The sequence below is a fragment of the Macaca nemestrina genome, chromosome 12, assembly GCF_043159975.1.
Source record: "Macaca nemestrina isolate mMacNem1 chromosome 12, mMacNem.hap1, whole genome shotgun sequence".
Classification (NCBI taxonomy): domain Eukaryota; kingdom Metazoa; phylum Chordata; class Mammalia; order Primates; family Cercopithecidae; genus Macaca; species Macaca nemestrina.
Window position 1 is genome coordinate 130,779,268 of NC_092136.1, and position 12,502 is coordinate 130,791,769.

The 12,502-nt window shown below is 44.9% G+C and overlaps 1 protein-coding gene across 9 annotated transcripts in view; it reads left to right on the plus strand.

Moving 5' to 3' along the window:
• The window catches only part of LOC105476177 (neurotrimin), a 1,408,523-nt gene that overhangs the window by 435,095 nt on the left and 960,926 nt on the right, over positions 1-12,502 (plus strand). For 3 of the 9 annotated variants that reach the window (XR_011611280.1, XM_011731856.2, XM_011731849.2), the window contains exon 1: positions 4,112-4,462. Coding sequence is in view for 5 of the 9 variants with exons in the window: in XM_011731849.2 (XP_011730151.1) it covers positions 4,381-4,462 (82 nt within the window). In the remaining 4 variants the exon portion in view is untranslated. Of the gene's footprint in view, positions 1-4,110; positions 4,463-12,502 lie in introns of those variants that run through there. The other 6 variants (XM_024791132.2, XM_011731854.2, XM_011731850.3 and 3 more) reach the window with 5 other exon arrangements.

Below are 12,502 nucleotides of genomic sequence, written 5' to 3' on the forward strand. Positions count from 1 at the left end.
GGTTCTTTAGTCATTGCCTCACTTCTGGCAGAAATCTCTAACCATAGTCACAAGCCACCCCAAAGCAGAAGGACCAAGCCATGCATTCTTTGGGATAGTTGCAACAATGGAGATTCTCAGTCCTAAGCCTGATAGATCCTGAGACTAGAATGGAAAATGGAAAGGAAGTTTGTTGACTGCATTGATGAGACCTGTTCCATTAGGCAAGAGATGTACTTGGTTGAATGAAACCCTTCTGTGTGTAGCCTAGGATCAGCTTTTCGACTTGTAATTATAGCAATGAGCAGCTGACTGATCCAACAGGCCTGTATTGGTGATGCTGTGTTAAACCCAATAACAAAGGAGGAAAAGAGATGCCTTCTCTAGAAGGAGGTTAATGGTGTGCTTTTGTGAAACCTGAGGGCCACTGGGAAATTTTACTTCATGTGGCAAATTCAAGCATTGAAAGAGCTATAGCTCTCAAGATAGTTTAGCATTTAGCTGTGTTCAGAGCCCAAATTAGACTTCTGGTTCGGCAATCCCTGAGGATATATTTTGCCTCAATGAATGCACAAAGCATAATGCTGAGACTGCTCTGTCCAGGAGTCTTAGTTCCCAAGCACAGATAGCTTCCACCAATGCCACATGGTAGACCACATCCATCTCAATTTGTTAAAACAGTAAAATTAATGAAAATTAGTTGATGGTTAGGATGTCTGGCTATGGTTGGGATGGGGGTATAATTGCTATCCTGTTTCAGATGTGGAGTTGAAATGACTCAACCTAATCCCACAGCCCCTACGGGACAGAACTGGGATTTGGACCCCAAGCAAAGCAGCCCTAGGTCTGTGCTCTCAATCAACAAGTCATGTCAGTGATGCCCAGTGTCTGTGCCTGCCAGGTCCAGACATGGTTACCTTACCTGTGTGCAGAAAGTAACTGCGAAGAATTATATTGTGCTAAGATTTATGTAAGAAAAATATTTTCAAGCTTTTATTGCTATACAGAAGGGTAGGATGGGGAATCTCAGACAAGTCACTAGAACCTCAAATCTACTTGGTATATTTCTAACTCTAGTTCTTAATTCATGGTATCCTCGTCCAGCAATATCCTTCCCTCTGCCTCAGATCTAGGATCAGAGTCCCTCTCAAGGTATTCATGACTCCCACCATCTCCAAAGAACTTTACAAAACTGTCATAGAAAACGACCAGCTATCATGTGCGGTCTGATGAAATTCATTCTATGTACCAACCATTTGAAACTCAGTTAAGATTGAAAGCAGTATATGAGTCTTCCTGTAGTTTTGTATCAACATATTGTAATGTTTATCAATAATCTCATATGCTACTGAAAACAGCAAAAAGATTATACGCTAGGATGCTTGATATCTATTTGAGTCCCTCACGGTGTTTAGCACAGGATATTATTTTTGAAGTTGATCTAAGATGAAAATGCTTAGGTTTAAATCCTGATTCCACTCCTTAACTGTTGTGTGGCTGTGGACAATCTTTTTCTGAGCCTCAACGCCCTCGTGTATAAAATGGGGAGGATAATATCACCACTTCACAGTTTATGAGGATTTAATGAGAAAAAATGCATACAGAACACTGAGTATCATGCCTAGCACATTGCAAATAAATATCAATGAATATCAACTCTGATGATTAATTTCTTATTATTTGTACACACATGGGAGCTTAATAAACATTGGTAACTGTATAGATTTATTATAGTTCAGAGTGAGGACATTTACAAATGTTAGTGTCTGCCTCTCCAGATTGGGACTAAAGACTTACCAGTGGTCCATGATCTTTGTCATCGTTCTGGAGAGAAATGAAACGGTGGTGAAAGGAAGCCACCTTCCTTTTTTGCACAGCACTGTTATCACCTTCCGTCACAGTTGTTCCAAAGCATTTAATTACACATGTCACTATGCTGAGCACCGCACAAAACGTCTCATCTACAGATAAAATTCTTGTCCATTGGGAGCTCACAGTATCAAGGACATTTTGATAGACATGTGAATTAGAACTTAATGGCAAGAAGAAAAAAGAAAATACCAGTTAACATAAAAAGTCTTTAAAATGGGAAGGAGGATAAGAAATTATTCCAGTTCTATAATTTTACAGACAAGAAGCCAAGGTTCACAGAGGTGAAATGATCTGCCTGAGGCCCCTTGGTTGTGCAGCGCTGTAAGTAGGATCTTGAGGTCCCCAGATCTTGAGGTCCCAGGGCCCCTTCCTCCCATGGTCACAAGATCCCACATTCCAGGGAGGGTTGTTCCTGTTCATACTCAACACAGGGTCAACTTCTGGGAGGCCAAGGCTGGAAGGACTGCTTGAGGCAAGGAGTTTGAAACCAGCCTGAGCAACATAGTGAGACTTCATCTCCACAGAAAATTAGACAAACAAACAAACAAAAAATTAGCTGGTGGGTAAGGCAGGAGGGTTACCTGAGCCCAGGAGTTCAAAGTTGCCATGAGCTGTGATTGCACCACTGCACTCCAGTCTTGGTGACAGAGCAAAAATCTGTAAAAACAAAAAAAAGAACGACAGAAAAAGAAAAAAAAATAAAACAAGGTAAATTGTGTGTCTTAGACATGTACAAAATGGCAGTGATGTTTTCATTTCACCTCTGTACACTAAAATACAAACAGACAATGAGTACTTTTCTTCTATGCAGTTTGAAAATACATTAGCATTTTTATGGGGGTTACAAGGAAGTATAATAATTGGCAGTGGAGTTCTAGAAGAATATTTTTAAAATGTGTGTCAAGGCATAGTGGGGGTATGAATGTGTCAGAATTGACTAAGGAAGGTTCTGTGAGAAGCTACATTTTCTTTTTCTTCTTTTTTTTCTTTTTCTTGAGACAGGGTCTGGCTCTGTCGCCCAGGCTGGATTGTAGTGGCGCAATCTCTGCCCACAGCAATCTCCGCCTCCTAGGCTCAAGCGATTCTCCTGCCTCAGCCACCTAAGTGGCTGGAACCACAGGTGGGCACCACCATATCCAGATATTTTTGGATGTTTTTAGTAGAGATAGGGTTTCACCATGTTGTCCAGGCTGCTGTCGAATTCCTGAGCTCAGACTACAGGCCTTCCTTGGCCGTCTGAAGTTCTGGATACACAGGCGTGAGCCTCTGTGCCCAGCCAGGGGCTACATTTTCCAGATGTTTTGTTCACATCCTCTAAATTGCCTCTCATAAGGGGAAGCCAAAAATTAGAATAAACTTCCAGGCCCTAGAATTAGATCTCTTAAGAAATCATGTATATCCATTAGGTTATTTCTGTTTGGTTTTTATTCTTTCCTGTCACCAAGGAGATTAATGTCTTCAACGCTCTGAGGAACTTCACAAAGTTTACACTCAGAAAGCCCCTCTACATGTCTGACCTGAATCTTTCTTGCTGCAGTTTGAATCACAGATGCTTATATTATTGCTTTAGTAGATGTGGATTGGCTAAGTCAATAAACTCCTACTTTGTTTTCTTTTGAAGAAGGTTCTCCATCTTCAGACTGCAGAACTTCTTCTCAAATACTGGGTACTTGGTACCTTTTCATGGTATCATATACACATGGATGACTTTAGGAAATTGATTTTTAAAAAGTGAATGAAAAAGGAATAACATAGATGTTCTGAAACAGGAGTGACAGGAGGAGAAAATAGAAAGTTATTTACTATTTTCAAAGCAACTAAGTAGAAAGGTTGATGAAAGAGAAAAAAAAAAAAAAAGCTGTCACTGAATGATATTTCCATCGGAGGGGAAAATAGGTACCAACAAATGAAATCTGACTCATCTTTACAAGTTTCACTAAGCATGAAAATGTCCCTTTAAAATTTCCCATAAGCCATGGCTGGCTATGGGATTTTTCCAGTGCAAAGGGAATCTGAGTTCAGGAGGCCAGGGAATGCCAGGGGGAAAGGGATTTTCTGATATTCAGAAGACTCAGAGACTGTCAGTTTAAAAAATGAAAGTAATATAGAAGGGGCAAAGTGGCATTTATCATTCTATCTCTCCAGGCTCCTGTCTCTTTAATCAGCTAGCCTGATTTGCCCAGTAAATGATTCCTGAGAGAGAGCGTGTGTGTGTGTGTGTGTGTGTGTGTGTGTGCCCGCGCGCGTGTGTTGTAGCTCTGTCAATCCTTGGATTAGAACCAATGATTGCAGCTTGTAGGAGGGCTGTCCAGGGCCAGATTGTACAATGTGTCTCAGTGCCAGAGTATGAGTGGAGATAATTACGGAGAAGTCATACTCTCTCACACCCTCGGTTTTCTTGTTGTGTCCTTCAGCAAAACAGTGGATTTAAATCTCCTTGCACAAGCTTGAGAGCAACACAGTCTATCAGGAAAGAAAGAAAAAAACCGAACCTGACAAAAAAGAAGAAAAAGAAGAAGAAAAAAAATCATGAAAACCATCCAGCCAAAAATGCACAATTCTATCTCTTGGGCAGTCTTCACGGGGCTGGCTGCTCTGTGTCTCTTCCAAGGTAAGAGCTTGCTGTTGATTTGCCTACGGTAGACCCAGGAATTGTACAGTGTGCTTTATAAGATTCACAGACTCCCCGAGTCGGCTGTGCTGCGCTGTTTGCAGGTGGAGGAGAGAGCGTTTAGACAGCATGGCTGGGACTTCATTCTCCCGACTAGGCTGTGAGAATATTGATTTGATTCTGGCTGCTACCGGAATGGGGGAATGTATGTGCATAAGTAAAACATGTTTGGTGCTCCTGTTAGGTCTGTGGTTGTGTGCTAGGCTCCCTGGCTTCATGCACATTCTTGCACACATATACAACGGAGCACACATGTAAGCAGGGGGAAATGACAGATTCGGAGGGCAACAGGGTTGCCAAGGTGTTGGTTATGCGACTGGGAAGAAATTACAAGAGGAAACTTTAAATATCCGCCAGCGAACTTGCAAAGCTTTTAAAAGGAGCAAAGGGGAAAATGCAGGCTAGAAAGAATCAGGTTCAGGTGCTTCTTGTGAGGTTCTGGTCAGCGATCCGGCTTCAAGGGATGAGTCAATTTGCAGCAGTGGGGGACAACTGTCTTAGTTTTGAATGTGTTCGGGGGTGTGTTTGTGGCTGGGGTGGGGGGTGTGGATAACAATCAGATAAAAGGAAGGGGAGTCGGGGCTCTGAAATTCTAAAAAGCTTTTCGAAGTTGAAGGGAGAGAGGCAATAAGAGTCGAATGCTAATTTTCTGTTTGTTTATCGGCTGAGCCCGGAGCCCTGGGGGCTGCAGTTGGTGCATGCTTTGATGTTCCCAGTGCTGTGTTCTGTGCATTTGGAATTGGCCTCCACCTTGAGTCCATTTGCTGCACCGTGCCCCCACCCCCGACACCCCATCCCAGCTCTCACGTCCGTTCGTTCCAGCAACAGAATTATCCATTAATCAGCTTGCTCCCACCTGCCCTGTCCTTTGGGGTACCTAGTTTGCCTCTTTCGTTTTAAACATAGCTAAACTCGTAAGGATCGAGACAAGCTGAGAAACTTTCCCAGGGTGACCCAGCAGGGCTCTGGGAGGAGGAGCCCTCTCTTGGGAGGTGAGGCTCAGTCCTATGCAGTTGTATTCCCAGAGGAAAGTTCCCTCTGACCCAGTGAAAAACGCTGGGAAGTCCCACCCCCTCGCCCTCTTCTCCCCCTGCAATATGGAGTTCTCCTGATCTGGACTGAGTCCTGAGCTGTAGTCCTGCTGACTCTTCTCCGAGGTTAGGACCTAGGGATTGCTGCTGTCCTCTTTACATAGGTTGCAGTGGCTGCAGTGTGGATCCACGTAAGGTGGGCGGAGAGACTAGGCTGGAAAGACCAAATGTGTACACCCTTGACTGGGGCTCGACGAAGAAGGCAAGGAGGGGGACAGAAAGGATCTGTGTTGCATGATAAGGAAGTCTAAGGTGGTGAATCTTGCAGGGATGTCCATGATGTCACCTGCTGCACCCAACACCAGGAGGCATGGGCCTCAGGATCTCCCTCGTCTCCCCTAGGGGCTTTGGTGGGTGTATGAGTGAAGGGAGTCAACTTGGAGGCATCCTTGATTGACTCCTCTTATATAATATGGAGCAGTATCAGCGTGTGTGTGCGTGCATGTGTGTGCGCCCCTGCTTGTTCTGGGTGCACAAGAATGAAGTAGGGAGACTGAGTTCAGGATCGGGCACTTTCGGGAAAGCGGTTTCTATGGGGGCTGACGGCAAAAATGAACACTAAGCAGGAAGGGGTAGGGTGAGGGGTCAGAGGTAGGGAGAGGGAAGGTCCCAAGCCCTCAGTAATTTCTATCTCTCCTGAGATCCATGTCTCTTCTGTCTGTAACATCGAACTGGAGACAATGACCAAACTTCCACCATCAACAGCCCTGCTGGCTGCATGCCAGGAGCCCCAGGGCCATACTGAATTTACATATAAATTAGCATACGTGATTTTTTTTTTTTTCCATCAGAATAAATGCAGGGAAGCATAATATTTGCTCATACTTTGAATCGTCTCTGAATAGATGAGTAGCAAAGTGGTGGTGCAAATTTATCTAAGGTGCCATCTGATTTTGTGGTCTTGTTCCTACCTTGGGGTGGGGGTGGTGGCGACAGGACTATCTTAGACCTTATCACATTCTACCAAATCCCGAATTTCTCAAAAAGAATGATGGCCTTATCTGTACTACCCTCACCCAATCAGCCCTGAATAGGCTTCAGTGTGTCGTAATAGAACAAGGCTGCCCAATTTTAAGACAGAACAACCCCCAAAGACCCCCGTATTGCATGCCAGTCAGATGTGGCCAAGGTGGTGTCTGTTTTCTCTTTCGGGGGAAGGACACTGAAGTCTGCCAGCTATCTCTTATCAAACTTGCAGAATTACTGAGGCAGCCCAGGTCTTGCCTGCAATAATCCCCCCCTATTGCATGGACCCAGTGGGACTAGTTAGAATGCAGTACACATTCCAAGGCGATTTTTTCTTCTCCTCTGTTTTTGTTTTAAGCTGGTTCTTCCTAGAGCTGCTACTTCCTGTGCCTCCTGCCTCTTGAAAAGGTGCCTGGTGCTAGTGGCAGGTTAGGAACCCCTCGCTGACCTGCTCCTCCCCCCAACCCAACCAGCAACCATGATCCAGCTTAGGTAGGGAGGGGGGTTTCTGAGGGAATCAGCACGATTAGTGACGCGGACAGGAGGGGGCGATTAGCTCCCTGGCGCTCTGGCCCTAAGATACACCAGGGTTGATTAAGCAGAGGCATCTCTTTCCTGGGCGCAGACGCTACGGAGCTGGATCAGATGCTGTCCTTTGCAGCACACCCACCGCCCACCTTCTGCCACTGAGAGCCTCTGAAAGGAATGGCTGGTTGTGCTGCAGCTTCCTCTTTCTAGAAAACCGACCATTTCTCCTTCGAAGGATTATTGTTTCTTTTAACACCTTCCGATTTGCTTGGGTAGGTTCCTCTCTTACCTTTCTCATTTCCTCACCTCTCCTCACATCCCGCATCCACTTAGCAGCTAGCTTGAGACACAGACAGGGCAGAGGAGGAGGAAAAGGTGCCTTGGCAAAGTTCACACTCCCCTTCGCGCAGCACCCAGGAGGTGGGCAGTGGGCGCCGTTCAGCTAGGCAGGCCGGCCAGGTTCCTGCCATGTACAGTACACATGTGGTGCCAGCAGCAGCTTGAAGTGGGCAATGCTTCTGATATTCATGGGTGGCAGACGAGACCATGACAATATTTACTGGCAAAGTGGAAACATTAGCCTGGATGTTTGGCCCCTGGGCCTGATATAGGCATTGTAGGCTCTTGGAGGCATGGCAGCAAGGGGAGGGGTCAGGGAGCCTCACTGAGTGGAACTTGCCTGTCAGGCTTGGGGCTGCCAACTTGGGGCAAGTTCCTGGCAAGGCGTGCACAGTGGCACAAAGGTAGCTCACCTCCACCCTTTGCATTAGGAGGCCACTCCAACGGGGACGGCCCTCTGAGCATTCGCTCAAGCGTGCCTGGAGACTGTCTGCCGTGGCCAGCAGGTCTCACGGCATGAAGACCATTCTTGAAACTGCAGCTTTAGTTACCAGGCACAGAGCCTGGTCCTGGTCCTGATTCTTCCCTTTTTTGGTTCCCTTAAAGCCTAATATAAGCCCCGAAAACCCGTCTTATCAGCTGCAATGTACAGTCCCTGACTTCTGTTCTTTCTCAGTAACCTCCTTCTGTAGCGCTGGTTTTAATTCAGGGGTCCTGAATAGTGTTTTCCGGTGTCCTTCTTGGTTCCCTGCTTGAGGTGATAGCGTCTAGACTGCCTCCTGGCAGATTCCTGGGTTCTGCTCTGTGCCTGCGTGCTGTCTGCCATGCTGGTACTGGCTCCTTTTCTTGACAGGACAAACAACCTGGTGTTGATTTTAGCCAAAACTTGTCCCTTGGGATGAAGTGAGCTCTCTCAATATCCCAAGAAATGGCAGAATTTCTGAATCAGTATGGGGCATGTGATTCTGACGTGTGCAAGAGACACGTGCTGGAGAGATTTGCAATGCTCTTACCATTCAATCATGGTAGATGCACACTTTGGGTAAGATGAACAGGTCTGTGATTTGGCTTTTTTCCAAGTATTTTGAATTCAAGCTCATGGTCTGCTTCTGCCCACAAACTAGAATGCTAAAGATTAAAAAACAAACAAACAAACAAACAAACAAACACCCACATTGCTCTCTGTCCTGCTGTAGCAGAGGTCCTACAAATGCTTCAAACCCCCAATATGTATGGTCTCCAGGTTTCAAGCCACTTCTAGTGGTCTGAACATAGCTCCATGGGGAACATGTACTTCTAAGCTCAAACTGCTCTGTTTTTGGTAGGGGAAAATCTTTCCCTCTGTGGGCCCATCTCCCCACCTGCCCGCCAGGCCGGGGAGCGACTCCCTTGGGTGTTGTAAGGACTCATTAATGCTTGTAACACTGCAAACATGTGGTGCTAAGTGGAACTCCATGCTGAGATTATATTTATGCAGTTTACTTCCTTTCTGCTCTATTGTCTTGTTACGTGTTTACTTTATGTCTGTAGTCATTTGAAATTCAATAAAACCAATTAAACATAAAAAAAGAAAGCATGCAGGAATAAAGGAGTCCATGGCATACAGGTTGGAAGGTCGAAGGGTACCATCCTAGTGTTCCTGGAAGCATCTCCTCCCCTCTGTGGGAGGTAGCTTCATCTTATCAGAGAGTGCACTGGGGAAGGGCAGAGGGGCTTTCGAAGGCACTTGCAGGGAGCATGCCTCCCACCCCTTTGCAAAAGGAGGCTTCAGTGTGGGACTGCAGTGTGAATGGTGGAGAGGGGGAGCACTAGGGAGGATGGAGCTAGAGGTAGGAGTTTCAGAAAAAATAGCTCTAATCTGGATTGGCAAAGGGTGGGAAAAAAGAGCTCTATCCTCTGCTTTGACTATGATTTTGGTCAGTAACCTCTGAGAGCTTTATTTTTTCTTTCATGTATGTATGCGTGTATGCGTGTATGTATGTATGTCTTTATTTATGTAACCTTATGGATTAAGCCTGCTCTTGCTACCACTGCTTACACTGAAAAGATATAGGAGTGCATCCGTTTTCCTTCCCATTCTCTCTCCCTCCTTCCCTCCTTCTCTCCTTCTGCCCACTCCCCCTACTTCTCTGTTCTCCACCTTTTCTTTTTCTCTTTCCCTTTTTCTTTCTCCCTTTCGTTTTTCCTTCTCCTCTATGGGAAAAGTAATTGATCAGTTGACAGATCTAGGTCAAGCTGGCAGGGGTTGCTCTGCTTCATGCAGGCTTGCCTAGGAGAAGGAGGGGAGAGCCTGTCTTCACAGTTCACAAGGAGCCCAGCTGATGTGATGGAAGCGGGGAGGGAGGCCAGTGGACCATGGGCGAGTTCAGCCCCCATCAAAAGGTTCTCTGGGATCCTATTAATTACAGAGTCTTCCATTATTTGGTATCTCTCACACTCTAATTTTCCATATCAAATTTATCTTTGCCTATTTCCTGCTTTTTTTCTCAGCTTTTATAAGCTGCCTGTTTCGGTTTTTCTTTTTCTTCTTTCTACTTGCCCCTCCTTTCTCTTCTCCTTTTCTACTGCTTCTAAAATCATGACAGGAGATCACAGAATCTCCCCTGCTTAAGTCATATTAGAGAAATGGCCTTTTGTTTATTTGCAAGCGGAGAAACAGAAACCCTGCCAGAAGAGCTCTGTAAGTCATTTGCAAACTGCAAAACAAACCAACAAAGATTCACATTTTCATTGCGGAGAAGAGAGTATTTCAAGAGAGACTGTCAAGCTAAGAAATCAAATATTGGAAAACACATTCTTCAGCTCTGTTACTAAGGACATCTTAGGTTACTAAATTTGATTCTTTTTTTTAGCTTCTGTGAGAGTATTGCCCTTTGCGATAATAAAAGACTGATCAAAAGACTGCTGGTTTTGGCTTTACTTACTCATTCAAATTCACTCTCTAGCAGTGCTTCCTTTGCTCATCTTGGAAGTGTCACCAAACTCTCACCCTAACACAAAATCCATCTGGTTGTTTATTTGTCCACTGGTTCAATCACATCCAAGTGCTTATTGAGTGCCTACTATGTTCAGTGCATTGTTTTAGGTGCCAGAGATACAACAGTGATGAAAAAGCAACTAATGGATAAGACCAAAGACCTAGTTGCATCTCTCAGATTTGGTTTGGCTTGGCATCCTTTGTCATAAATGGAAAGCAACAATAGCAGTACCAGAAGCAATGGTGGAGACTCCATGACACAGCTTCTGGCCTCCTGTGCAAATGATGACAGATGGCAGGAAAGTAACTAGCCCTCAATCCTTGTTTTGAGACGGGTTTGGGGAGAGGAGGTGCACACCCTGACTCTGGGTTCTCATAACACAGAGATGCTGCCTTTGCTACTCCACACAACCTCTTGTAGAAAGGGAGCTCATGGATGTCTTTGGTATATATAGGATGGGGAAGGCTGCTGTGAGTTCACTGCCTTTGTGGTCATTGTCTTGTGTGTTTGAGTTACTGATTGATGCTGAACATCACTGTCACCTCTCTGGCCTCTCCACCTCCTTTATGCCCTGACTTCTGCACAGAACTGGAGGGCCAAGAAGATAAAGGGAGAACACCAGACAAGGCCAGGGAAGAATTTGCCTCAGACAGCTTTCTGGATGAGGCAAATACTATTCATCTGACCTCTGGGAGGGATTCAGATTTCAGGGTAGAGCTAAGATCACCTGCTCTATGAGAACGCCTTCAATTTGCTACCCACTCATCACATCTTAATTTAGAGTTCCTGGAATAATACAAATGCATCATTAACAAAAGGAATTTCTTTGTTTTCTTCTGGTGGGATACAATGTTTTGGACGTCACATTGTATAGTTGTTCTCCTACACACCCGTCTTCTTTTAATCCATAGATCGTGTTTGCAGAACTATGTGTGCAGAAGTAGCAAAGGTGCTCTGGTGCTCAGGCCGTGTACTATAGCTGCACCCTGAATGCTTTAGGGGGGCTGCTGCTATCTGCATTTCCATCATGGTGGCAGTGATCATTCCTAGGTTTTCTTATAAACAAGAACAGGTAATTACCTTTCTCATAAACCCATGATTCTTCCGAGTCCAGTGGTCTAGAGCAATTATACATCTCCCAGGTTGATCTCAGAAGTCAGAATGACCCTCAGCGGGTAGGTGCAATCTGCATTTATTTGCAATACTCTGTCCAAGCCAGTGGTTTGCAAACTTGCCATACCATAGAATCACCTGGAGAACTTTATAAAAATAACAATGTCTGGACCCTATCACAGACCAATTAAATCAGAATCCCTTTGGATGGGGCCGTACACTGATATTTTTAAGAGCTCTCCAAGAAGGCCTAATTTGCAGTCAGTTGAAAAGTGTACCTCTAAAGCCATCTGAACATGTTCAAAGACCTTGGGTAAGACACATCCCCTATATGGGCTTCAGTTTTCTCACTTTAAAATAAAACACTTGGACTGAAAGATTTTCAAGTCTCATTCCAAGTTCAACATTTGGCAATACTGCAAATAGTCTTTTTGAGTATAGTTATTGATAGGTAGTGGTGCTAAAAGAAAATACTCAGCATCAGCCTCTGCCTGCAGGAAGCTAAGAATATAAACAGCATCACAGACGAATGAACAGAGTCAGAACATGTAAGCGGTGTGTGTGCGTGCAAACTCTACATGCTGTCTCATACATATGATGCTGTGTGTTCATATATGGATGCATTTATTTACCTATAAAGTATACTTAGAATGGAAGGAAAGGATTAACTTGTCATGGGTAGGGGGAATAGAACTGAAAATGACTCTCAATTGATCAATTCCTAAGCCTTCCTTCAAGAGAAATTCAGGAGGCATTTGATTGAGGGTCAAAAACGAATGTGTTTGAGCTGGATTGGAGAGTGCTAAGCAATGAGGAGCCTTAGAAGAAGCTCCATCCTTAGGTGTGAGAATTACATATTTCTCTTCCACCTAGCCTCCCTGCCCCTCCCCAGGAATCAGTTATCCAGCTGCATTGCTTCCACTGCTCCCTCCTTCTCATGGTCAATAAAGACTCATGCTCAGAAC